Below are 27,901 nucleotides of genomic sequence, written 5' to 3'. Positions count from 1 at the left end.
CAAAAGTGCACTAGACACCTATGGCAAATAAAGCTAGCTGAGGTTCTGTGGGAAATCTCCGGAAACAAGATCCTGACTCAGCTATGAAGGAATTTGTAGACAAGGGAGCTAGCCATATAAACAATGAACTGTTGGCTAAACATGATGAATTAATAGAGGTGTAAGCCAGGTGTTGTGGAAGGTTAAAGACTTCAGTTACAGTGGAGTGGGGAAAAGGAAAACGCCTTTTACCTCAGTCTGGAAGGATGAGGAATATTTTTATTAAGTGGGAGAAAAGGAAAAGGAAAACCAAGCTGAGGGAACAGCACAAACAAAAATAAAGAGATGTGAATGGGTGTTCAGGGCACACAGATTGTGCCTAGATGGAAGGGCTGAGTCCTCAGCAGATGGAGTAGGAAATGAGGCTGGAGAAGTGGAAGGCAGTTAGTTGACCTATGGAGGGCTTTTTTTTTCTGCTGAGAAAGATTAACCCTGAGCTAACATCTGCTGCCAATCTTCCTATTTTTTTTTTTTGATATCTGAGCCACCACCACAGTGTGGCCACTGACAGACTAGTGGTATAGGTCCGAGCCCGGGAACCAAACTCAGGCCACTCAAGCAGAGCACACTGAACTTAACCATTAGACACCAGGGCTGGCCCTATGAAGGGCTTTGACTAAGGCCCTATGAAGGGCACATACTAAGAAGTCTGGATTGTACTGGTGGTGGGAAACTGCTGAAGGTTTTAGAGGAAGGGGATGACATGGTGTTCCCTGTGTTCCAAGAGTGTAACTTTAAGGTCAAATAAGACATGTGAGTTGGAGGAGTGAGATTGGAGGCAGCAGAAGATTTAGCAAGCCACCACAATGGTCTAGAAAAGAGATGAGGGGCACTATCAGGCTGCCACAGCAACAGACGGGGGGGCACAGATAAAAAGCCTGTCACGGGCACAGAGGGAGCAGGATTCTGCCCGTTAGGTGCATGAGGAGAGCGAGAAATCAGAGTCAAGGATGAGTCAGGCATCAGGCCAAGAGGATGGTGTTGCGAGTTCCCAGATAGGCCACAAAAGAGAGGAACCAGTTGGTTGGCACTGTTGCTCGTGCTGGGGCAGGTCAGCTGCAGGTGAAAATTCAGGTCTAGGAGGCTGGGGATCTGGAGGCTGTCTCCACACGGTAACTGAAGCCCTGAGATTTGATAGGGTGGCCCATAAAAATGTGTAAAGGAAAGAAGAACTTTGGGAATCCCAACGTCTAAGTGGTCTGCGAGGGGGTGGGATTTGGAGAACAACCAAAGGAAAGTGGCCAGTGAGGTAGTAAGAAAACCGGAGAGGAAAGTGTGGTAAGGAAGGACAGAAAGAGACTCAAAGAGAGGGAGCGGAGCAACAGTCTCGAATGCTGCAGAGGTCGAAGCAGATGCCAACAGAAAAGCAGATGGTAGCTTTGGCAACTAAGAGACAAGCAAGAGATTGCAGTGGGTTGAAGAGAAAGGGGGAAATAAGGAACAGACTGCATGTAAATTTTTTTTTTTTTAACAAAGTTAGAAAAGACAAAAGGTGGTAGTTTGAGGAGAGACAAGATCAAAGCAAGATGCTTTGTGTAGGTGAAGAATGCCATGGACATAAATAGGCTGAGGGGAAGGAGAAAGTAAAGATGAGAGGAGGAATGCTGGTCTGAATGCGACCCTGGGTAGGTGGCATGAAGGGATTGAAAGCACAGTAGTAGAGGGGCTGGCCCTGTGGCCTAGTGGGTAAGTTCAGCGTGCTTCACTTGAGTGGCCCAGGTTCAGTTCCTGGGCGCGGACCTAAATCACTCGTTGGCGGCCATGCTGTGTTGGCTACCCACATACAAAATAGAGGAAGACTGACACGGATGTTAGCTCAGGGCAAGTCTTCCTCAAGCAAAAACAAAAACAGTAGTATAGGGTTAGTCTTGGAAAAGGCCAGACACATCTTCTCTGAGCTGGGAGAGAACAAAGATGGGGAGATAGAGAAACTTTGAGGTAGATTTGAGGGAAAATAAAGGGTTTGATTTCACTGAAGATAGGTTTGATTGATGGTGTCATCTGCTGGGTGAGTGAGGCAAAGATGGCATTGGGTGCCTGAGGGAAAATGGAAAGGTTCAGAACACTTGCTAAAAAAAATGGACTGGAGAGTGAGGAGGGATGACTACAATAATTTGTGAAAGGCATCCGGGACCCAACTGAAACTGGCCATGCGAATCAATGTGAGGAGGTAATTTTAAAGTCCGCCCATGGGCCGGTCCCATGGCTTGGCAGTTAAGTGCGCACGCTCCGCTGCTGGCGGCCCGGGTTCTGATCCCGGGCGTACACCGACGCACCGCTTCTCCGGCCATGCTGAGGCCACGTCCCACATACAGCAACTAGAAGGACGTGCAGCTATGACATACAACTATCTACTGGGGCTTTGGGGGAAAAAATAAAAAAAAAAAAAGAAATTAATTTAAAAGTCCACTCAGCAACTTGGAAACTAGTGTTGAGGAACCACGGTGCACGTGGGTTCCCCAAAGTTGGGGATTGTCGGAGTGAGAGGAGGAAGGTTAGCAGGGCAAGAGAAGGTATGGTGCCAGTCAGCACGTAGTTGCAGTGGTTGAGCATGATTTCCAGGCTGAGTGGAGAGTGCAACCAACGGGGAATGTAGGCCTGGCTTGAAGGATCGCTGGTCTTGAAAAGTCAGAGAACTGGTTTAGCAGGAGTTAAAGGTGGAGAAACTGAAATGTAGAGCTCTATAGTTGAAGAAGGGACTTTTGGCGTCCTGCCATAGAGGTAGGGCAGTTCTGGATGATGATAAGGCTCTGGGGGTGGCTGTGATTATGTGTTGCTGTTCTGGAGTGGAGGAAAAGGTTATCAGGGATAAAGTGGCAGGGAACTCAGGTGTGGGTGGAGAATGGATTATCCACGTGGATGGTGAAATGGTCCATGCTGGGTCGGGGAGGAGGGAAGTGGAGCAGAAAATGGGATGATGATCATGAGAGCAGAACTGGGTGGAAATTAAGGAGAACTGAGATTTCCGAGAAAGGAGTCTATTTTGTTCTTCGTATATTTTTGGAAAAGCCTATGAAGCAAGTTCTGATGGGCTGTCAGCAGTGACTTTGAACCTAGGAAATGAATGGGCATAGGTGTGTTCTTTGACTTAAGCATGAGTCTCATTTCATCAAGGTGTTCCAAGATGTAAGGGAGCTCATGCAGAGAGAGAAGTGCATTTTCTTCCTGGTTAGTCATTTGGTTGCTGGCCCTGTGCCTTGGAAAGCCCTTCTGGGCAATGGTGAAGTGTCTTTGATATGCCCCACTTATTGTTTACCTGTCTACTAGGAAAGTCAGAACTGCCAGAGGGATTCTGAAAGGCAGATATAGGCCATTACAAAACAAGATTGGCTTACGTACTGCCCTCTTTCTCCCACACAAAGGGTGTGTGTTCCAGGCAGTTGTCCTTTTATGTGTTAAAACAGTAATACAGTAACAATAAAAGTGTACTTTTTAGCCCAAGTTCTTGATCCTTTTAGAATCTAAACATTATGCTTTTTAGCTACAACTTCTTGAGCACACATACCCTGTGCTAACTATTCTTATTTCTCCCTCTGCAAAACACCCTGTGAGATAGGTCTTATTCTCCCCATTCCAGAGAAATGAAGAAAGAGACTCCATGACTTTAACTAAATTGCCCAAGTTTATACAACTAGTACATGACCGAGTCCGGATTCAAACCCAGGTCTGTCTGGCTCCAAAGAGTGTGTTAACCACATTGTTCCCAGAGGACAATGAAAGCATACTTATTTAATATACTTTATCCACTAGAATGTTATAATGATTTTCTGTTTTATTTAAGCAGGGTTATTACTTAGGTGAACTTTTCACTTCTTTCCTCAAGACTACTTAATAGTATTAACAGAGCTGTTAGGAATGCATTAGTGTGTATTCCAGCCTCCTTCTGTGCCCTTCATTCAATGATGGTCCCAGGCTGACTCCTAGTGGAAAAAGTGGGCATAGTATTTTTTTGAAATTAAGTGTCAAGACAGGAAAAGAAAAATACTGCGTTCTTGAAGTCAAGTTTATAGATACCAGGAAACTTCTTGGAAATAGCCATATTGCCTATTCATATACATGGTATATAAATTAACACTTATCCGGATTAATTGAGAATAAAGGTGAAGGTAGAGACTTCTGTATTTTATATGTTCACGTGGTTCTATAAATGTACTTCACAGAAACTGAGCTAACCTTTGTGTTTGAAATTAATTCCAACCAGCAATCTCAAGCTCTGTGACTATATGATTAAAAATATCAGCATAATAAAAAAAACTAAGAATTTTTTTTCTCAAAATTAAGGTGACAGCCGTGTCCTTCAGAGCCCTTCCCCCATACAGCAGCTCTTTCTCCCCCTTGCAGAGATTCTAGGGCACACAAAAGGGATGATAGGTGCAGGGGTGCAGTAGGGAGCCAGGAGAGTTAGCTGATGATAATTCCATAGCATTTGGAAGGAGGAATGCAGGAAACTTGCAGCAACCTTTCTGCAATCAACTCAAAATAGCTATAAGGCCCCAATGAAATGGGGAGGGTGAGTGGTGTAGACCCTAGGCCCTATCCCTTGAGCTTTTGGTTCAGTAGATCAGGGTTGGGTAGCAGGAATCTGCATTTTATGATAAGCTGACCAACAGATGCTAATGATCAACCAGGTTTTAGAAACATTAGTGAAAGGTTCCCTTTCTCTCTTTCTCTCTCTCCCCTGTCTCCCTGCCCCTTTTCTCTCTCTCTTTCTCCCTTCCCCCTCCTACCTCCCTTTGTCTCCCTTCCTCCTTCCTTCCTTCTTCCAGCCAGCCAGCCAGCCAGCCAGCCATCCACGTGGGGGCTGTAAGCTTAGCTCTGGAGCATCAGTTGTGCAGCACCTACACCCACATGGGGGCGCTCATCTGTTTGAATCCCTTGACCTATGTGTTAATGCCTAAAAGAAATGAGTTTTTTTAAAGCTTTTCAAAATCTCCTTATTCAGGTGGGCTAAGACCCATATTAGGATTGGTAGTTTAAAGAAGAAACAAAAAAAGATAATTGCAATTACAACTACACTTTCTTTCTTTCAGGCCAAGCAAGCAATACTTGAAATGGATGCCATTCGTAAGTTTCATCTTTTTTTTTTTTTTTAATAATTTTATTTATTTTTCCCCCAAAGCCCCAGTAGATAGTTGTATGTCATAGTTGCACATCCTTCTAGTTGCTGTATGTGGGATGCAGCCTCAGCATGGCCAGAGAAGCGGTGCATCGATGTGCGCCCGGGATCTGAACCCAGGCCGCCAGCAGCAGAGCGCGCGCACTTAACCACTAAGCCACGGGGCCAGCCCAATAAGTTTCATCTTCTAAACACAATTTGAAATTTCATTGTCTACTTGTACCTGTCACATTTTCAATCTTAAAGTTTATAAAAATGTCATTTCTAAAAAAGTAGCAGCTCTCTATTCACTGTTTTAACAAATAGAGCCGGTAGACGGTATAATCTCTTCCTAACACATTGACTAGTTTCTACATTGATTTCGCCTGGTTTATCTGTGAGTCACCTGGCCACATGTCTAGGTCTGTGTATCAACTAACACTGTAAAGTATCCTTCCAGGGTCAACTCTTACCCCCACCTCCACCACCACCAAAAATTAAGGTCCCACAGTGCTTTTTTCACCTCACCCATCGACGGAAAGTCTATGTTGATTATCTGTAAGAATCATGCTAACTAGATAGTTATTGGTTTTCCTGATGCAGCATAAATTTTAAAATTATAACTGCCTCCTATGTGATCGTATTTCTAGGCTTATAAAAACAGGCAGAGAATAAATATAAGTGAGGTCTTTCCTATAAAATAAAACCTTTTTCAATAGCACTTACCACATCCTTGTTACCTCCCCGATTAAATAGAATTAAAAGTGAAACGATGACTTGAAAGACTTACAACCAGGTGTGACAGAAACTTTTACTTAAAATATTCAAAATAACTTACTTTTGAGGAATCTTTCCCCAAGTGCAAACATTGATTCAATTACCCTCCAACCTGCTGGTGGTTAACCCTCCGGGAGAAACAAGAAGCTTTCCACCAGAGTGGCAAGATGGGCACCGGAGCCACTGGGCTGAGATGCCCCATTTCATGTCCAACAGATTCTGAGAAGTGATGCAAGGTGGTCCCTACCAGGGGGCTAGGCTGGGCTCACTCCCAAAATCCTACCATTTTGTTCACTGGAAATCTCTTTAGGATTTTTTTTTTAATAGAAGCACTCTGAAGACAGGGCGACACCATGGATGGGCAAATTAGGAGGCAAGAGGAAAAAGGTGGAGGTCTGGAGAAGTCAGCTACTCCTGTGACTAGCTCCATTCAACAAAATTATTTACTTATTCCCAGGCTGTGGGCCAGCTCTTGGAAACCAATAAGATTCTACGAGGGCACAGAATGATTTAAGCTACTAACATGCTTCTCTTCTAGGCCCAGGGCTAGGCCAGAGCAGCCCAGCCTACAAAAATAACCTTATTTGCCCTACCCTCTCTTTGGCCTTGGCTGAGTGTGAACAGAGTAGCCTGTCCATTGGGCCAAATGACCTCATTTGTTTAACTTTGCCGCTGACATTGGAGAAGAGTATGTGGTCTTTACAATCCTCAGAACTCTCTGGAACTTTAGACACCTGTGAGGAGCCTTAACCCCAATCTGAAGAACACCAGTTGACAGTTACGTCCTAAAATTTTTTATCCTCAGGCTTCAGGGTGCAGATGATCATTGAATATGCTGCAGTACTTTAGCATCAGACCAGAATTTCTCAGTCTGAAGTCTGTGTACCCCTTAGACGGGGAAGAAAGACATAAACTATGAAATTAAATGAAAATCCCTTTTCTGGTAAGAGAACCTAAAGTGTTCATCGAACGTTCCAAGGAGCGATGTCTAGAAAAATGCTAAGAGTCATGCACTGGAGGACAGCTTCCGTAGGGGCAGGAAGGAATCGACATCCTCCACCACTGCACCGGGCGCAAATGCCTGAGAAATTGTCACTCAGATTGAATTCTCCAGATGGTTTTACCTGGGCAGGGCCTCTGTTGCGGCCCATCATTGAAGTCTGTCAGGGGCCTTGGTAACAAGTTCAGCCACAGGGATTTTTATGTGAATGGAGTTTTCTGACCTCTGTGGGTCATAGAGTTGCAGATGTTTCTGAGTGCCAGGAGGGAGTTACTACGCCTTACACATTTTAACTAACTTTCTAGGAAGGGTGAAGCCATTGGTTATAACCCTTTCTGCTAGAGAGTGGAAAAAGAGAGTACATAGAGAGCTTGTGCCTGTGTGTGTGTGTGTTTGTGCATGAGAGAGAGGCAGCTTAACCTGCTAACACACTCCTGGAAGTCTCACAGTACACAGAAAGCCCTGAGATACATATTAAACACCAATTATGGAAGCAGGGATGTATCCATGTCTGATGAAAAAGAATAAATCTCTAGCTATCCAAAACAAGTCACCCCCATTTTCTGAGAAGTCCCTGAACACCTCATTCTTACAGATACACGTGGTCATCTTTACAGATTATCCGGGCTTCTGTTACAGTCCTGATGGAGAGATGAAAACATTTTGTGGTTCCAGAGATGGTTCTGCCCCGTATCGGCTGAGAAGAAAATCTGGTAAGTAGGGTGTTGTAATCAAAATTTAATCATTATGGGGGACTAGGAATGAATGTGCCTTTCAGTCTGACAAAGGGCATTTTCTTTCTGGTTTTTGAGCTCACTGTCTGAATACATTTGAGGCTGCCTTAAGAGGGGCTCTCGGGCTTTTGTTCTAAAACTCTTTTCTACTTAACTCTCTGTTTTCTAGTGAATATAAAACATATCCATCAACTAATTTTGCTTTGCAGAGCATCTTACATTAGCCACACAGGTACTTAAACCCTATTTACTATCTCTCGTGGAAAACTGTATCCTGTAAATGACACATACAAAAGATTATTCAAACCTAAAATTTTAACACACATTTGCTGAACCAGACTCCAGATAGTATTCCCTTAGCTCTCCAATTTTATTATTTGAGTTAGTATTTGTTGAGTACCTGTTTAATCCCCTGCACTGTGCTAAGGACTGGGAATGCAAGGATAGATAATATACACCATTCCTGCTTGCGAGGAGTTCATAGTCTAGTGCGAGAGTCTGAGAAGGGGAATAAATACCAGTGTGTGTGCTGGAGCTGTGGCAGAGGTGGATGGACGGACGCGTGGAGAGACACAGGCGAGAGGGGGCTTCCCAGAGTAGAGGACAGTTCCCCAGCTGGAATCTGGGGGCTGAGGAGGCAGATGGCATGCGAGCAGCATGTGCAGAAGCCCTGAGACTTGAGCCAGAGTGCTTTAGGTCAGACATCATTGCCATTCGTTCGGTCTGGCTGGAACGTGGGATGGAGCTGAGGAGGAGGTGGAGTTGGGTGAAATCGAAAGAGATGTGGCTGGAGATGCAGATAGGGGCCTGATCACGGGAGGCCGAGTAGGCCACACAGAGGGTTTGAACTTGATTCTGCAAGGATTTTAAGCAATAAATTATGAAAAAAGAGAATTCTGGCCTGATGTGGAGAATGAAGTAGGCTGGGAGACCAGGTAGCAGGCTGTCGCTTTGGTCTGGGTGAGGCTGGGATTAAGACAGTGGAGACTGGGGTGGAGCGTTATTGGGATCCCACTAGACTGTGGTGGATGAAAACAGGAGACATTTAGAATGATGTCCTGGTCTCTCACTTGGGAGGGTAATGTTGATGACAACCAAGGTAGGAAATACAGATGAAGGAGCAGAGTTGGGGGAGGCCAGTGAGCTGAGACTTGCTGAGTTTGCTAGGTCATGGGCACATTGGGGAAATGTCAGATTGGCAGTTGGCATCTGAGGTCTGAGGTTTGGGACAGGCGTCTGAGATAAGAATATAAAATTAAACATTATCAGCTTATAGGTGGTAGTTAAAGCTAAGGAAATCGCTCTACTAGTTGGTGGGGTTGGTTTTCTGTTATGTGACTCCTGATTGCACAGCTTAATGTTTATCTTACAATTTTGACGGAGTAAATGTCTTGCTGCTAAGTAACTCGAAACAATGGGGATGATAGAAATTTTCTAGAGCTTGATTAATTTGCCTATAAAGTAATAATTCATTTGCAAAGAAAAAGTCTTGATTTGGTTTTGCAAATGATGCTGGCTTTCCTTTTTTCTCCCAGAACCTTCCTCAAGATCACATAAAGTTTTGAAGACCAGTGGTAAGTCCTAAAATACATTTTCTTTTTTCCTTCTTATTGATATCCAGGTGAATTACAGATTGACAGATTTGATTACAGAAAGATTAACTTCTCTAAGTGAAAGTATCCCACGACAAAATGTAAAGCAAATGACATTAAATGTTTGCAACATGGAAACAGGCATAAAAAGATTAATGTTCCTATTACATAAAGAAATCCCATGCTTCAGAAAAAGAGACAAAGGACTCTTTCTTAAAAGGCAGAGAATATAATTAGGCAGTTTCACAGAAGAAATACAAACTACCTATAAAATTGTAAATGGTCACCCATATTAGTAATCAGAAAAATCATACATTTAAATGACACAAATTGGGGGAAAAGCTATGAGCTCAGCCAAAAGATAGAGAAAAACAGGCACTCTAGAACTATTGGTGGGAGTATAAATTTCTGCAGACTTTTTGGAGCAGGAGTTGGTAATGCCCATTTAAATTTAAAATATGCACTTGCCCTTGACCCAGCAATTTTGTTTTTATCAATTTCACAATGTACACTTGCCGTATAGAAGTACTCACCCAGGTGTGGACAGATCTGTGTCTGTGTGTGTATGCTTTGCAGCGTTTATAGTAGGACACCACGTAAAATGCCCATCTAGTGGGAAATGGTTCAATAAGTTGTAGTTTATCCTCGAATACTACATGGAATGTTCTGCAGGTGTCAAAAAGAATGAAGCACATCTCTCTCTACTGATGGGCATGTCCATATATATTTGCATATTGTACCTCTCTTTTAAAAAGCAAAAAAACTATGGGCTGTGGTGGGATGGGGGCAGTGTGTATGGGACCTGGAAAGATGAACATCAAACTGTTAAGAGTGGTTACATCTATGAGGTGGGATTTGTGGAGAGGGTTCCATCACTTTTTACTTTATGTGCTTCTGTAGTTAAACAGTTTTTAAAGATGAAACACACATAATAAGGTTATCTATGAAGATGTAAATCTCTCCCCACAATCCTACTTGCACTATGCTTTAGCACAGTGCTAAGGTGCCCCTGTTGATAAATGTTACGTCTTTCAGTTAAAACCAATAAAATGTTTAAAAATTTGGGGCTGGCCCCGTGGTGTAGTGGTTAAGTTTGGCGCATTCCCCTTTCGCGGCCTGGATCCCTGGCGCGGACCTACATCACTCATCAGCCACACGGTGCGGTGACCCACATATAAAGTAGAGGAAGATTACCACAGACGTTAGCTCAGGGCTAATCTTCCTCAGCAAAAAAAAAAGAAGAAAAAAGAAAAAAATTAACAGAAGCATAGTCTTATGTTTAAATGATTTTCATGGCTTAGGGCACGTGGATTTTTTTAAGGTAATATATATTTTGGGGGGAAGGTTTTAAACTTATTAACATGGATTGGTCCATTGCTCTCAGGGATTAAGGAAAATACTTAAGACTCAGATGTATGTCAGATTGTTTTACATATAGTACAGGATATAAGATAACTGAGAGGCATTTTCTGAAAATTGGGTCTAAAGAACCCAGAAGCCTCTTGGGCTTCAATTATTTATTTTTTTGTGAGGAAGATCAGCCCTGAGCTAACATCCATGCTAATCCTCCTCTTTTTGCTGAGGAAGACCGGCCCTGAGTTAACATCTATTGCCAATCCGCCTCCTTTTTTTTTTTTCCCCCCCAAAGCCCCAGTAGATAGTTGTATGTCATAGTTGCACATCGTTCTAGTTGCTGTATGTGGGACGCGGCCTCAGCATGGCGGGAGAAGCCGTGCGTCGGTGTGCGCCCGGGATCCGAACCCGGGCCGCCAGTAGTGGAGCGCATGCACTTAACCACTAAGCCACGGTACCAGCCCTTGGGCTTCAATTATTAACAGTGTTTAAAAGTCTTATAAAATATCAGTGCTTACCTATGTATGAGATAACATTTTTAATTCTCAAACATAAAAACAAAAAACTTTTCTTTTTCAGAAACAGCACAAGACATCCAAAAGGTAAGCACTATTACATTTCTTATTTTGGAATGTTTACTTTAGGCACCTTTTGTAAGTACCCTTCTAGATCTCAGCCCCGGCCAGTATGCCAGGTGGAAACAATTATTTTACATTTCAAAATAGGTTTAAGTGAGGACTTCCCCTTATCAACATCCTCCCTCCCCCTGCTGCCTCTCAGAACTAAAACAATGATTTCTTCATCCCTTTGCCCCACCTCTCGCCCAGAAGCTATAAGGTTACCTTAGGATATTACACTGCACAGTGCTAGTGTGGCCCACCTCACATTGCCCTGTGCCTCTGTGCATGTAAGACCTAGGCTCTTGCATATTGAGTATTGATCCCTTCTCAGAGCATTAGCCTTCGGTCACCAAGATCCCCTTCTAAGGATCGGGTCTTGCTGTTGGTGTGAGAGGTGTGGTGAAATGTGATATAATGAAACTTCCCTATACCAAGTTTTGATTTTTCTTCCTCTGATAAAAGGTTAGGAGATGGGGAATAAAAAGGGTGTGCGTTATTAGAAGATGTATATCCAGATTTATTACCTGTGAAGACTAGATATTCTATCCTGACCTGAGGAGACCATGTCCAATATGGCTACTGATCAACTGTCTCAATTAACAGTTCTTAGAGAACTGATCGTGGCTTCTTGTTTAATGTCAATGTATCTCTCAGGCTATGGCTGTGAAAATCTCTTCCCACAGTTCCACTTGCACCCTTCCTTAGCTCAGGGCCAAGGTGACCTTGTTGAGAAATGCTCTATCTTTCAGCTAAATCCAGTAAAATGTCTAAAAATCAGCATAGTCTTATCGCTAAGTGATTTTCTTAAAATTAGGGCGTGTGGATTTTTTTCACGTAGTATATATTTTTGTTTGGAAGCTTTTGAAATAAGACTAATTAGTTCATTGTCCTGAAATATAGCTTGAGATTTTGATTTTCTTGATCTACTTTGTTTTCATAAACAAACATTGCAGAAGGTGCCTGCTCTTTAAGGCAGTCAAATTAGCTCATGGAGCCAAGCCCTGCTCAGTACCAGGTGGGGGAATCACTCTGTCAGTTCTAGAGATACAATCTCAACAGCTTCTTGGAAACTTTCTATAGTAGTGATCAAGCCAAGTCTCCATATGGGGACTAACTAAACCTAATAAAATCTGAAGACAAGAAAGAAATAAAACACCAAAGTACTTTTTTCTTAGTGATAAAATTCCATCTCCTAGCAGTAATGAATGTATACTAAATGCGAGGAGAGCAGATATTCCGAGGCCTTATGTATGTATATGTGTATGTATGTGTATGTAGATGGATGGTTGGATAGATGGATTGATGGATGGATTGATGGATAGATAGGGAAAGTGAGAGAGGTTAAGCTCGTATATAAGCTTTGGATTAAGACATGGATTCAAATCCATTTTTGCCTCTTATAAGCTGTATGGACTGTAGGCAGGTTGTTAACCTTACCAAGATTTAGTTCCCTAGTTTACAGAGTTGTTATAAAGATTAAATGCAATAATATGTTTTTTTGTGTGTGAGGAAGATCAGCCCTGAGCTAACATCCATGCTAATTCTCCTCTTTGTGCTGAGGAAGACTGGCTCTGAGCTAACATCTATTGCTAATCCTCCTCCTTTTTTTCCCCAAAGCCCCAGTAGACAGTTATATGTCATAGTTGCCCAGCCTTCTAGTTGCTGTATGTGCGACGCGGCCTCAGCATGGCCGGAGAAGCGGTGTGTCAGTGCATGCCTGGGATCCGAACCCAGGCTGCCAGTAGCGGAGCGTGTGCACTTAACCGCTAAGCCACGGGGCCGGCCCCTGCAATAATATGTTTTTAAAAGTGCTTACTACGGTATTTGGCACAAAGCAAGTGCTCCATGAATGATAGCTATTATATTATTATTAAATAGCTGTAATGGTGAGAATGTGGAAAAACAGAAAAAAAAATGTTCATCCTGGCTCTGGTGAAGTCGAGGTATCTAAACTACATGCTTGTATGTTGTTTCCAATCCATATACTGATTATTTCTTAATCTAAGAGCTTCTTCCATTCTCCTGATGATGTACTTGCTGTAAATTTTCGGCTGACAAAGTCCTGCTATCTTCATTTCAAGTGTGATTATCTTAAAAATATACGTTGATATTAACAGTTCAGGTTTCCTGATTTTCTAAAACATCTGGGAATTTTCTGGGATGAAATATTTTAAGAAGGTATTACTTCTGGCTGTGCACAAAATCATTTTGTTGCACTTTCAAAGTGTTTTGTTGTGATTTAACTAGTTAATATTAACTTGTTTTATTTTATAAAATGTAGTTACTGGTGCCTATATTTTCTAAACATTATACCAGTGCAGTGTAAGATGAAAAGGGAGAGATACTAAAGGATTAAAAAAGAAACATTAAGGGCCGGCCCTGTGGCTTGGTGGTTAAGTGCGCGCGCTGCAATGCTGGTGGCCCGGGTTCGGATCCCGGGTACGCATCGAGGCACCACTTCTCCGTCCATCCTGAGGCCGAGTCCCACATACAGCAACTAGAAGGATGTGCAGCTATGACATACAACTATCTCCTGGGGCTTTGGGGGGGAAAAATAAAATAAATAAAATCTTTAAAAAAAAAAAAAAAAAAAGAAACATTAAAACTCTAAATGTAATATTATATATGTATATACGTATATCCATATGTGTGTGTATTCATTTATTCCTAGGCCTCAAATAGTCCACAGTTTTACTATATGAAAAAAGTGAACAAAAGATTAAATAACCAATTGGATTCATTTTTATTTTAAATTTTTAATAGAAAAATGACATTCAGGAGGAAATTTTATTCTTGCCCTCCTGACTCTTCTCTTCCCTCCCTGATAGATAGGCACATAGACAGATAGACATATTTATAGATAGATATTCCAAAGCATTATGTATCTAGTTTCACTGATAAGTGATGAAAAGTTCTTGCTAATTTGACATTTCCAATAGGTTACTATAGGGTTTTGATCAGAAAATATGTCCCTGGTACTCAGTTTGAATGGGTCTTAACCCTTTCAATTCTTTGAAGCAAATCCTTATCCCTACAGAGAGCAAGTGTGCAGTCCACTCCCTGTCTGCATAGTTGAGCTCCATCAGGAAAGGTTCCAAGTTATAAAAGACCCGTTGTTTTCTTTGATTAGAAATCATTAATGTCACTCATATTTTATTTCCTAACAGGCATCTAAATATTACTTAATTAAACATATTTTGAAAGAAAATAAGAATTTAAATAGCTCAGTAATGGATTAAATTGCATTCCTTCAACGAAGGCTCTTTGCCTAGAATCTGTAAACCTAGGCAGTGCTGGTCAGATTCATGGCAGGTCTGCAGATTTAAGGGATACCCTTGGATCTGCAATTAGATCTCTGACAGGGGCTTCTGGTATACCGGAAACCACAATAAGATGCCTAGGAGTCAAGCCCCCCACAGAAACAGATACCGTGGCCCTTGACCACAGTATCTATTCATTTATATAATGTTATTTGCCAAGTGCACATCGGAATTATTTGAATTATCTGAGTTTTCTGTATTTAGCTAATTCCCTGCATTGGGGCAAGGGATTTGGATCAGACCCAGGTTTGTGTCCTAGCCTTTCTACTGACTAGAGAGAGCAAGTTACTGAATCTTTCTGAGCCTGGATTTCCTTACTGTGAAACTGGTACAATCATATCCAATTCATAGAGAGATTGTGAACATGAAGTTTGGAGAATGTCTGCAAATGGCCTAGCCTATTTCTAAGTAAATATCAATTCCTGTCCTTTCTGCCCCTTTTGCAAAAATCTGAAGTGCTTTTCAACTCAGTTAAAATCAACAATGTTTACTGATCATTTTCTTTAAGAACATTACAGTCTAGTGGGAGAGGCAATGTGTAAATACAGGAGAAGGTCATAAGTTATGTGTCCATGGTGCTGTAATTCAATCCCTATGTTTCTGTCCTCAGGTTTCCAGAGAGGAAGGATCTCCCCAGCTGACTTCAGCAGGGCCATCTCCCGCCCAGAGGAGCAGTCAGCCAAGTGGGTCTGCCATTATCAGCGTGCTTCGCGGGGGTGGGGCCGTCAGAAACATCTGGACGGACCACCAGATCAGGCAAGCCTTGTTTCCCAGTCGACGGTCCCCACAGGAGAATGAGGATGATGAAGATGATTATCAGATGTTCGTGCCATCCTTTTCCTCTTCAGATTTGAACTCGACCAGACTGTGCGAAGACAGCACTTCGAGTCGCCCTTGCAGTTGGCATATGGGACAGATTGAGTCCACGGAGACTGCCAGCTCTGGACGCAGGGTTGTTAGGCGGGCCAGCAGTGCTGGCGAGAGCAACACATGCCCCCCTGAAATAAGAATTAGGGACAGTGATGGCTCTCAGTACAGCCCCCGGAGGGAACTGCAGAGTGACCCTAAAACAGAAGGGCAGGATGGAATGACTCCCTTTGGGTCTTCTATAGAGTTGACTATTGATGATATAGACCATGTCTATGATAACATAAGTTATGAGGACTTAAAACTAATGGTTGCTAAACGGGAAGAGGCTGAATCCACTCCCCTCAAATCAGCCAGGGACTCTGTTCGCCCCAAGAGCACCCCGGACCTCGCCTTCTCAAAGAGGCAAGTTGGCCATGAGAAGAGCTCTCTGCACACAAAGAGAGATGGCGCTCTAACAGGTCAAGAGATGTCGAACCAAAGCACCCCTGAGCTGCAGGTGGTTGAGGAAAACATCTATGATACCATCAGGCTCCCAGACCCACCCTCACTGGATTTCAAATGCAGCAGCCTAAAGCGTTCCAAGAGGAGCACCTTCTTGGGTCTGGAAGCCGACTTTGCGTGCTGTGACAGTCTGAGGCCCTTTGTCTCCCAGGATAGCCTCCAGTTCAGCGAGGACGAGACACCTTACCCCCAGGGACCCTCTGATCATGATTATTTGAGTTTGCTGTATAACTCTTCCAGCTGTAACTTGTCTGTGGCGGATAAGTCTATATCTGATAAACTGTCTGAAGAAGTAGACGAAATCTGGAATGACCTGGAAAATTACATCAAGAAAAATGAAGACAAAGCCAGGGACCGGCTCCTTGCAGCATTTCCGGTTACCAAAGATGATGTGCAAGATAGGCTGCATGCCGAGAGCACGCCTAAGCTAAGCAGAGAGGCAGGGCATTCCGTGTCCATGCTCTCACTTCCCCAGAGCCATGCTTTCCCCTCGCCACTGAAAGACAGGCCTGGCCGAGCTAGCCGGGCGCACTGCCCGTTTGAAGATGACCTGATTTCTAAAGAAGGCTCCTTTATGAGTCTGAACCGGCTCTCTCTGGCCAGTGAAATACCTCCCATGGAAAACCCCTACGACTTGGCCCACGGCAGCCTGTCCCAAACAGACCTGGACAACCCTGACCCTGGAATGGAAGCCACAGATAAGACAAAAAGCAGGGTTTTCATGATGGCGAGGCAGTACAGCCAGAAGATCAAGAAGGCAAATCAACTTTTAAGAGTGAAAAGCCCAGAGTTGGAGCAGCCCCCGGCCAGCCAGCAGCATAAATCCGCGCACAAGGATCTGGCAGCCATCTTGGAAGATAAGAAGCAAGGAGGGGCGGCCATCGGTACGTTCCTTCACACTGCTTCTCTTCCTTCTCGAAAGTAAGATGTGAGAGCAGCTTTCAGGTTGTAAGTGTCCTTAAATTTGAGAACATTGTCACTCAGACATTCACGCTTTCGCAGTGAGACCACAGACTGACTGACTAACAGACGGGGCTGTTACTCACCTTTTCCCACTTCGCCGAATCCCACAAGGCGGAGGTGATGTGGTCTCAGAGAGTTTCGTTGTGCATGTAACCTGGTCACTACAGATTTGATGTTGTAGGAAGTTTTCTTAATTTCATCTGAAGTGTGAAAAATAGCAATTGGTTTCACTTGTGGCGTCCAGAGCTTCTGCTTGTGTATCAGTAGTGTGTTAGGAGGAGGAGTCGTTTGTGTAAGCTTTTAGGGTTTGAAGCATATGGACTAGGATTGCTCTTGGCTCCCGAATCCCAACAAAAATGCCTACGCATGCTAACAAAGACAAAAAGGAGCCCTTTTTGCTTTTTTTTTTTTTGCTGTTCACATTCTAACTCAGTTGTTTTCTCACGTATTTTGGGTATTAGTTGATTTTTTTTTATTGGCTCTGAGCTAACATCCGTTGCCAAACCTCCTCTTTTTGCTTGAGGAAGATTTTCACTGAGCTAACATCTGTGCCCATCTTCCTCTATTTTCTACGTGGGACGCCGCCTCAGCATGGCTTGATGAGCAGTGTGTAGGTCTGTGCCTGGGATCCAAACCCGCAAACCCTGGGCCACTGAAGCGGAGTGCACGAACTTAACCACTATGCCACTGGGCCGGCCCCACTAGTTGAGTTTTTAAAATAGCTGCTGTCATGCATTTAAGACCATCTCATTTGGTATTCTCATGTATGCTTCTGAGAAGTTGAATTCTTTTCGTCAAGCCTTCTTCGTGGGGCAGAACTAAACCAGGATCTCAGGTATGATATTGGTAGGATTAGGATTAAAGGAAGGGTATGTTCACGGTTTGACATTTTTCTCCATTATAAAGAAGCACATATTCCCTGGCTAAATTAGAGAAGGTTCTGAAGGACAAAACTTAATACCAGTCTCCACGGAAGAGCATAGATGTGAATAAAGCTCATGGTTGTTGTGGAAAGAAAAACCCAAGGGCCGTGGCCCTCACCTGAGGAGCCACAGATCCAGAGAGGTTTTGGGGGGTAGGCCTAGGAATCTGCATTTTTAAACAATGTAGGCTTTCAGTCATATTTTAAGAATCTTTGCACTAGATTTTCTGACAAAGGGCCAGCTCAGTATCAAATGAGAGGAGATAGTTCTCCAATTAATGGCAAAACCAGGTGGCCCAGTATCAGGGCACATTCAGATACCCAGCTTGATGGTGACATGGCTCATCTGGCCAGGTTGATGCCACTAACCTCCATTCTTTGGGGTTGATTTCTTTATCTCCATGGAAACCAAAGAATAAGAAGGGGATCTCCAAGCCCTTCACGAATCTACAAGTGACGTGACAAGAATCTATAGGGAATCCTTTTTTTATAAGTTTGGGAGTATTTAAGGATTGTCTAAAGCTTTACTCTTTTCCTAGAACTAATCATACAGTAAAATTGTATTAACAGACAGGGATGGGCCAGCCCCGTGGCTTAGCAGTTAAGTACTCGCACTCCAATGCTGGCGGCCCGGGTTCGGATCCCGGGTGCGCACTGATGCACCGCTTCTCCAGCCATGCTGAGGCCGCGTCCCACATACAGCAACTAGAAGGATGTGCAACTATGACATACAACTATCTACTGGGGCTTTGGGGGAAAAATAAATAAATAAATAAAATTATATTAACAGACAGGGAAGTTAAGCCCTGGAATTGCTACCTGAAGGATTTTACAGACTCTCTTTGAGCTGTTATTCTTCCTTTTAAAGAAAATAAAGGTTAAAATTGATTTTTGTATGAATGTGAGAGAGACTAGATGGCATGTATTTTTCTCCTTGCAGTAATATGCTGAATTACTTCATGTCCCCTTTCCAACACTCATGTTGCTAAGCTGGTTTGTCATATGTAGAAAAAGTGACCGAGTTCCAGATGCAGAAGGAATATTTTAGGAGCATAGATGGCATTGGAAACAGTGGTGTATTGGCAGTGCAACCGTTGACTGAATCTAGGTTAGGGCTCCTCAGAATGAGAAAAAATATAATACTGAGGTTTCTGATGATGATGGATTATGACAGCAAACTGTCATTTGAAAAATGGTATTGTCCTGAGCCAGGTTATTTTGAATATGGATCATCCATTAAAATGCAAAACTCTAACCTTGAGAGAAGCATGTCCTTCAATACTTAATCATTAGGGCTTACAAAATAGTCTTCTTTTTTACCCACCCTTTAAGTATTAATAGAGTTCCCTTTAGGGTTTTCTTTTGCTTCTTTTTGCTTTTGTTTTGTTCTCCTTTTTCGTTTGCTTGCTGGCGTCTTCTTGGGACCCCATAGGATCTTTTCTTTTGTGTCAGGGTCCTTTCTTGACATGGTGGGCTACTATCGACGTTCTCCCCAACAAAGAGGAGAAGATCTCTCCAAAGTCATCTTCTGAGAGTGGAGTCTCCCCCTGCTGTCTGGCAGGAGCACGTCCCTAGGGCCTGCCATCTCTTGGACCTGAGGAACCTTCCATCTGGGTGGATCGAGACCACTTCCTGTGCCCACTAGGCTTTCAATCAGTTGACGTGATGACTCCTTTTCTCTCTCTTGTTTATCTGGGCACAGGACGTCGTAATCGACTGGACCGATTCTCCAGACTTCTTCGTGTGGGCCTTGCCACTTTGCCAGGAGCTTGCTCTCGGTGTTGTACGGAAGGAGGAGCACCCTATTCACCTGCTGAAACTCTCGAGCACCTTTATTGACCTCTCTAGCCGGGGTCTACAGGCCCCGGGTCAGATATCCGCCTATAAATCACCCAGCCAGGTCTAGTCGCTCCCACCTTTTAGAGCCTGTTGTAGCGTGCTGGCCATCTCATTCAGTCAGGCTCCTCCTGATGGCCCTTGACACCACGGAGGCCTTTGAATGCCGATTTTCTTGTGATGTTTTACGTAGGAGAAAACTCTATACAGGCTTGAGGAATTTTCCTCCTTGTGTCAAGTAGGGAAGGCAACATAACATTTTATGCTTTGGTCTACATCTCAAGCAACATCAGACACATTGACTGTAACATCCTCTGTCTTGAAACAATATTTCCTACTTCTCTCAGCAAGGATCACTTCAAATTTTTATCTGGAATCGTAAGAACTCTACCTTTGAAACCTACAAAGGAGAAATAAACCAGAGACAGTCTGGGGTTGTCACATAATGATAATGTACATGTTCTATAAAGATTATTAATACCAAACTAAGGATTAGGGACAACTTTGATCCAGCTGGCTAACACTAAGCTTTTTAGGCTAGAGGTGTCCTCTCGGGCTGGCTATTTCCTATGCATGTGGCTAAGGGAATCTATTTAATGACAGCCGTTGCTCTGGAAGCCCGTCTCTTGTTCACATTGGCATCAAGCAAATTATAGACTCTCTTAAGAGATGAAGCTGAGACCAAAAAAGCAAAAACTTAGATTGGCACGGTAAATTGTCTATTTGTGAGGTACTTTTTATTCTGCATTTATAAATGGTCAACTTTTTATTATCACAAGATAAACTGTGCCCATTATGAGTTATCTATAGGAAGCGTTTTAATCAAAGGCTGTCTTCCTGCTTCCCCCTTCCTACCATGCCCCTGGTTTCTAGGCTGCCTTTCCACTCTCAGTGCTGTGGTCTTAGGGAAAGCACATCTATTTTTAACACTATGCTTAAAATAAAAGGAGGCAGTCCAGAAATTATCTGAGTGATTAAGCAGTTCTTAAGACCACTTTCTATCTAGAACTATGCTTGGTGCTCTGTGGGGATTGTTCTCCAAGATTAAAAGCTCATGGACTAGCTCAAGTAATAAACTAGCCCATATAAAACAACTAGCAACACAGGATTGTATGCGTGCATGCATGCATGTACATGCATGTGTGTATAACCAATAGCTAAGTATTATGGTGCACATTAAGTACATAAGTCATCAGAGAAGAAAAATCAGTTGGAAATGGATTCATGGAAGGGATAGGGCTTATGGAAGGTCTTGAGAGGTAAATAGGATCTGTTTAAGCAAAGGAAGGAGAAGAGAGTGTGATAAGGAAGAAAAAGACGAGAAATTCTACGGATATTTTGGATAATACATGGTTTCAGATTATCTGGGCCACCGTGTTCTCAAGTCAAGAGCTAATTGTTCTCACAAGACTTCATGGTTAAATTTTGATACTGGAGTAGTTTAACTGAATTTTTTAATTAGCTTTCACTGCTTCCCCCAAAATTGTCATCTTGGAACCTTGTGAAAGTTCAGAACCTTCCAGATTCAGCTGTGGGATCAGGCTCAGGGCCATAGTGTAGATGAGAGTGGCTTGGGCAAAACCATCTGGCTTTCAGGTGGGACTGCTGACCAAAGGTCCACCTGCCTTTGGTTGGGTTTCATAGTTAACAAAACGTTGTAGATTTCAGGATGGCTAACATGGGCACCTTGGTGTCCATGTAGACTTTCAGTCTCTTAAGGGGTTGCCAAATCTTAATTGGTATTGAGAGTCTCTAATATGTTCTTTAAGGAATAATAGCTCAAGTTTTTGTTACTAAAAATTCTAAGCTAATAATCTCTGTCCTTAGAAGGAATTTAGACTTGAAAACCTGAAGGATCTGAATATAGGATCTATAATGAGATGTTAAACAGACTATATACCCTGATTTCAGGGACTACGGGGCAAGCAGTTCGAGGGGGTTGCAATTAAAGGGCACACAGAATAACAGATTGTTTTCTGTCCTCATAGAAGATAGACTGGAAAGAAATGGCAGAAACTCAATATTTAGTTTAAATTCAAGGAATAATGTACTAACAACAGGTTACTAAAAATATAGATAACTTAAAGAAGAAAATGTGATTTCACTTGCTGGTCATCCTATGTAGGCTAGATTCCCTTTGTAGAGACTCTGTAGATGTGGTCTGAGCAATTTGTAGGGCACATGGAATTCTTTGATTCTGGGGTGGTCATGTGAGTACCTGGATTGAGGAGTGGAGGGGAAGACAGCTCTCAAAATTGACATCTCTGGGCTTTTTTTCTTACATCATTCCTAGCCCAGGGGAATGCTCTGTCCATTTCGTGGTTCTGTTAGTGTCTTTAGAAATGTCTGTGTTCAGAAGTGGAGCTGAAAGCAGAATGGCCGCATAGCTTCATTTGAAGTGGTGATAGCTTTTGTGGAAGTACCAGTCAAATCCTGTTCTGGAACCAATATTAGAGAACATTTGATTATCGATTATATGCACAGATGGTTCATTCCTAATGTCTTGGAGGCATCAACCTCAGTGCCTGGCTTCTTGGAGATATGAAGGGAGGTGTTGGTCAGTCAATACACATGGTTTTGAAGAACTGGAAGGGAGGACCTCCCATAGACATTGGTTCCCCAGATAGAGGCAGTAGAAGGCTGTCTGGAAACAAGAACAACGAGAGCAGCCATTGGGAGCGGACTTTTCTGGGAGTAGTTGTCTGAGAGCAATCAAGTCTGGTGAGAAGCCAGGGGTAGCCATTGCTTGGTGGATGGTGGTCATGCTTCTTTTAATGACTACTTGAGCTACTTTTCATTGACCAGGTTTAAGTGCTGACTGTCTTGTTTTTATAATGCCTCTTTTTAGCACTGCCACTATTTCATGCTTGTAAAGAACACTAGAAATTTTCATTACAAGTAACGAACATGTGCAGACCTGCTGTGGAAATAAAATAATCCAGAATTAGATCAAATTAAATCAACTTTTAGGTGGCATTTTTATTTTTTATTAAACAGCAGGTTATTTTATTAGTTTGTGTTGCTTTCTTTTCAATGGTTACACATCCTCAAACTTAACTTAAAAGTCCTGTCTACTGTTTAAGTTTTTAAAATATGTTTGTTAGAATGTGATATTCTAGGGCTGGCCTCGTGGCTTGGCGGTTAAGTGCGCGCACTCCGCTGCTGGCGGCCCGGGTTCGGATCCCAGGCGCGCATGACGCACCGCTTCTCCAGCCATGCTGAGGCCGCGTCCCACATACAGCAACTAGAAGGATGTGCAACTATGACATACAACTATCTACTGGGGCTTTGGGGGGAAAAATAAATAAATAAAGTTAAAAAAAATAAATAGAATGTTATATTCTTATTTGCTTAATCTTCACCTGTAGAAATAATCCTGTGTATATTTATTGTTTCAATATTTGCCTTCCAGGTGCCAGGATTGCTGAGTATTCCCAACTATATGACCAGATCGTATTCAGAGAGACTCCCGCTAAGACTCAGAAGGATGACTGGGCCAGCCCTCAAGAATCTTCCATCCTCAGGTCTACATCACCTTCCCAGGCCCAGTGTGGTAGCGAGGATTGGCTTCTGCATTCAACCTATAGTAACGGAGAGTTAGCAGATTTCTGTCTCCGACCAGAGCAAGACTTGAAGTCCAAATATCCCACTTTCGAGATCAATACAAAAAGTAGTCCAAGACAGTTGTCCACAGCTTGCTCCGTGCCTTCTCTTCAAACCTCCGACCCTCTGCTGGGCTCCATACAGAGACACAGTGTGGTGGTCAGCCAGCCCCACAAAGAGAACTCACGTCAGGGCCATCTTTACAACTCTTTGGGTCGGAAAGGAATCAGCGCTAAGTCTCAGCCTTATAACAGGTCCCAGTCATCTTCCTCAATCTTAATAAACAAGTCAGTGGACTCCATCAACTACCCTAGTGAAACGGAAAAGAAACAGCTGCTGTCTTTACACAAAAGCTCAAGGTGCGAGAGTCACCAGGATGTGCTGCCAGGTATTACTGACTCGTGTCAACAGGGCACCGAAAAACGCTCAGATCTCACACTCCAAGACTCACAGAAAGTTCTGGTAGTGAACAGACATTCACCTTTAAATGCCCAAATAGCCACACAGAACTATTTTTCCAATTTCAAAGAGACTGAAGGAGATGAAGATGACTATGTGGAAATAAAGTCAGAGGAAGATGAGTCAGAGCTAGAGTCTTCTCACAATCGTAGAAGGAAATCTGACCCAAAGATTACGGATGCTGACTTTTCTGAGGTCTGCAGCAACAAGACGTCGTGCTCTTTGAGTAGTCCGTGTACTCCAAAAAAGTCAGTGAGCGGCAAACTGGGGATTTCGCCATATCTGACATCGTGTGATGATTCTGATAAACTGAATGACTATCTCTGGAGGGGGCCTTCTCCCAATCAGCAAAATATTGTCCAGTCTCTAAGGGAAAAATTTCAATGTCTTAGTTCAAGCAGCTTTGCCTAAGGTTCTTAGTAGCAGCTGCCTGAATTAATTTCTTATTCTGCTCATAAATTACAAATACTGAGAGGTGTTTTATCTGTACCAAATTAAAACAATTTTGTAACAACCAGAGGTGTAAAATATACTTTCTTTTAACAGCACAACTTTTTGAAATGGCTGAGGATCCAGCCAGGATTGTACTGTAGCAAATATCAGCATCTAACAGTGTATTTTCTGATACTGATTGTCTTCATGTTTCATGTAAGTCAATCTTACTCGAAAATTTGTAGGCTTTTTTTTTTTAACACGTGGCCATGAGATTTTTGCCCCCATATCCTGACAATTGTGCCCAGACTTTAAGAAATGCAATAATCCTCTCGTGTTATCCAGAAGCCACGTCTAAAGGATGATGTTTATATCTGACATTTTTGTTACATTTGTGGCAAGACCCTAGAATAATTGAAGCTAGAGATCTCTAATTGGAGTATAATCTATGGTGTCCATTTTAGGGTTTCTAGGCTCGTATTCCTACATCAGTTCATTATAATGCAGAAATTGTGTAACTATTGGAAATGAGAATTTAGCAAGACCAGTTTTCTCTAGCAAAAATCCTTAACTGTATTCCTGGACAAGGCCTGGAGAATGTGCTGCTTTTCATGTTTATTTTTTGATGTCTGGGGTAAAATGAATGATTCCTTTAATGGCTTAAAACCAAGCGCAAGAAAGAACACATTGACTTATTAGAAAAGACGCGTCGACATCTGAGAACAACTTGATTATCTCATCATATTACAATTGAAAGAGGGGGGAAATAGAGCCCTTCATACTATTTTTTGTGCCTGTCTAATCAACACGAAGTAAACCATAAGCTAAAATAAAACAAAGCACTTTAAAGTTACCCTGTGCAGAGCAGCTTTGTATATGGACTTGCGTGAGTTTTATACTCAGCCAAATGACCTGATCCTAACCTTGAAGATTTCGTTGACTGCAGTGAAATTTATTTTCTAATCCAGACAAAGCATGGGGGCCCTTTTTTCATTGTTGTGAGGCATATAAAAAAACAGAATCTTTGGTTACCAAGTTCTAACTAATAACATCTTTTATGTTGTAATTATGGTCTTTAAATAGCGGTTCATTGTGATACTACATACTAATATAACTCTTTATGGAAGGAAACAGAAAAACAAAAATAAGACCTTATGAGTAAAAAGCAAAATCAAAGAAGCTAAAGAGAAAAATGAAGGCAGATTTGTTGCTACTTTATAAAAATATTCTATTTTATTGAAGACTCTCGTCAATGCAACAAGAATGTTTTCTCAAACAGTGGCCTTTGTATTCTCATTTTAAGCCATTTTGCATTCTGTGGCTCCTCCGCCAGCCTCTCAGTTTTCGTTTTAAAAGATACGATAATATGTGTAGGGAAAGGGGATCTGGGCTCTTCATTTAAAGTTGAGCGATGATGTTGATTTGAATCGGTGACATCTTAAACCATCATTCATTTCCTCTTTTTAATTCCTATGCCTCGTTTTCTTAACTGTAAAACATAAAATGTGACCATCCTTATGTTACACCCAGGTACCTAAGGCATTCTTTTTTTTTTTTTTTCAATAACCAAAAATTACCCCAGTTTCTTGCTGTTCCATACTCTTCTTCTTGTAGCTTATGAAACAAAGTCCATATTGACTAGCATGGTTCTGCACACATTCCTCTTTCATTGTCTTTCTTTAAAAATGATAGGAGTTTTCGAGGTAAGCAGCATCAGAAAAGAGAAGCATGGTAAGAAAGCATATTCTTAGACTTACAAGAGGTATTTGTAAGTGCTTTTACAAAACAAAGTTACCTGCCTCTCGTCCCAGGAATGCTGTTTCCCGTTTTTGCTTTTTAGTTTGTATGACCCAAATACTGTATTATCCATATTACTGTGGGGTCTTCCTCTCAGAAATTATTAATTCTTCACACCGGTGTCTTGTTGCCTGACCTTGATGTCACCTATAGGACTACACCCCGCTGCACGAAGGTGGATGTCTTACTGTATAAAATGTCTCGGTGGTTGTCTGTAGGTTCCAGGACAAATCTGTACTTTTATAGAACACTTCTGTCAGCCAGGATGCAGATTTTGAGAGCTGTGTGTATATACATAATCATGTTCTTATTTTTCCTCAAAGTTATCAATTAAGTGCTTTTGTTTAAAATAGTTTTTTTTTGGAAATGGGATAGGGATGTATATAATTGGGGAAAAAAGTTATATGTACTTAAAAGTATGTCAAGTTCTTATTAGGTCTCTGTACTGAAGGTTCAGTTTTTTTTATAAGTTCACTTTTCACGTACTCTATTCTTCGTGCAAAAAAAAAATGCATCTAGGAAAACATAGTTTAAATACTGTATATAAGATAATGAAAGTTAGTAATGCTCATTATTTAATAAAGTTTGTAAAGTACAAAGTAAATTACAGTGTGAATTTATGTGTTTATTCTAGAATGGTCAAGATTTTTCTAAGTGACATTTAGTTAAAATACTTGGTCTTGCCTTATGGGCCATGCAGAAAATGGTTCAGGGTAATGATGATATCCCGTGTTTCAGTGGCCCGTGACAGACCATTTCCTGTGTCTTTGGATTTCTTTTAAAATGTTGAATTTTGTCCGGGATGGTATTTGTTTTCTTGATAGGTGGCTAAGTTAGATCAATCACTAGATTATCTTTTTTATTTTTTTACTTTGTAGTAACAGAAGGCATCCTTTTAACTATTTCATTGAATCAAAAATTAATATAAAATTTTTTGGCACAAATTAAGGTTTTTTTGTGTAACTTCATGTTCTGAATTTTCTTTGATAGACAAAAATTTTACAGGGAACAAAGCATGCTAATAAATTTGATAATTACAGACACTTTCTAAAGCAATTTTATTTCCAAATATAAGCATAATACCCTACCCCATTAAATGAAAATATAGGTTGCCTAACTTTCCTCATACAGAGGAAAATGGTCTCACGGCCTACTGGTTAAAGTTCCGCGTGCTCCACTTTGGCAGCCTGGGTTCGCTGGTTCAGATCCCGGGCGTGGACATACCCCACTCGTCAGCCATGCTGTGGCAGTGACCCACATACAAAGTAGAGGAAGAGTGGCACAGTTGTTAGCTAAGGGTGAATCTTCTTCAAGCAACAAAAAGAGGAAGATTGGCAGCGGATGTTAGCTCCAGGCAAAATCTTCCTCAGCAAAAAAAATAAATAAATAAATTTGGAGTAGAGAGTTTCTAAACATACTGAGGATCCATCAGACTTACCTAATCTTGTTGTTCCACCTTGAGGTTGAAAATAGATGGAGTTTTCTGTAAGTCATAAGAGTTCAGTTGTAGAGAAGCAAATGACATTAGAAAACCCATGCCCATGAGGCTGGCCCCGTGGCTTAGCGGTTAAGTGTGCACCTTCTGCTACTGGCGGCCCGGGTTCGGATCCTGGGTACGCACTGACGCACCGCTTCTTCAGCTATGCTGAGGCCGCGTCCCACATACAGCAACTAGAAGGATGTGCAACTGTGACATGCAACTATCTACTGGGGCTTTGGGGAAATAAAGGAGGAGGATTGGCAATAGATGTTACCTCAGAGCCAGTCTTCCTCAGCAAAAAGAGGAGGATTAGCATGGATGTTAGCTCAGGGCTGACCTTCCTCACAAAATAAAACAAAAAAAGGAAAACCCATGCCCTGTGTAAATTCTACACATAAATCCTTAGGGGAAAGAAAAAAAATCTTTAAAATCAGCAGGTTTGTAATGAGCTATAAATACAGCTGTTAAACATGCATAACATTTGTCTGTTAAGTAGTCTTGATGTAAA

The 27,901-nt window shown here is 42.1% G+C and overlaps 1 protein-coding gene across 6 annotated transcripts in view; it reads left to right on the top strand.

The window, feature by feature from the left end:
* Window positions 1-26,532, top strand: part of PLEKHG1 (pleckstrin homology and RhoGEF domain containing G1) — a 229,177-nt gene extending 202,645 nt beyond the window's left edge. For all 6 annotated transcript variants that reach the window (XM_058534149.1, XM_058534146.1, XM_058534150.1 and 3 more), the window contains 6 exons: window positions 5,070-5,103; window positions 7,529-7,624; window positions 9,181-9,219; window positions 11,170-11,192; window positions 15,141-16,785; window positions 23,035-26,532. In XM_058534149.1, the coding sequence (XP_058390132.1) occupies window positions 5,070-5,103; window positions 7,529-7,624; window positions 9,181-9,219; window positions 11,170-11,192; window positions 15,141-16,785; window positions 23,035-24,095 (2,898 nt within the window). In that variant the 3' untranslated portion in view covers window positions 24,096-26,532. The remainder of the gene's footprint in view (window positions 1-5,069; window positions 5,104-7,528; window positions 7,625-9,180; window positions 9,220-11,169; window positions 11,193-15,140; window positions 16,786-23,034) is intronic.
* Window positions 26,533-27,901: the final 1,369 nt, after the last annotated feature.

The sequence above is a fragment of the Diceros bicornis genome, chromosome 39, assembly GCF_020826845.1.
Source record: "Diceros bicornis minor isolate mBicDic1 chromosome 39, mDicBic1.mat.cur, whole genome shotgun sequence".
Taxonomy (NCBI): Eukaryota; Metazoa; Chordata; class Mammalia; order Perissodactyla; family Rhinocerotidae; genus Diceros; species Diceros bicornis.
Note: the sequence above shows the minus strand (reverse complement) of the source record. Positions and strands in the feature narration are given on the sequence as shown.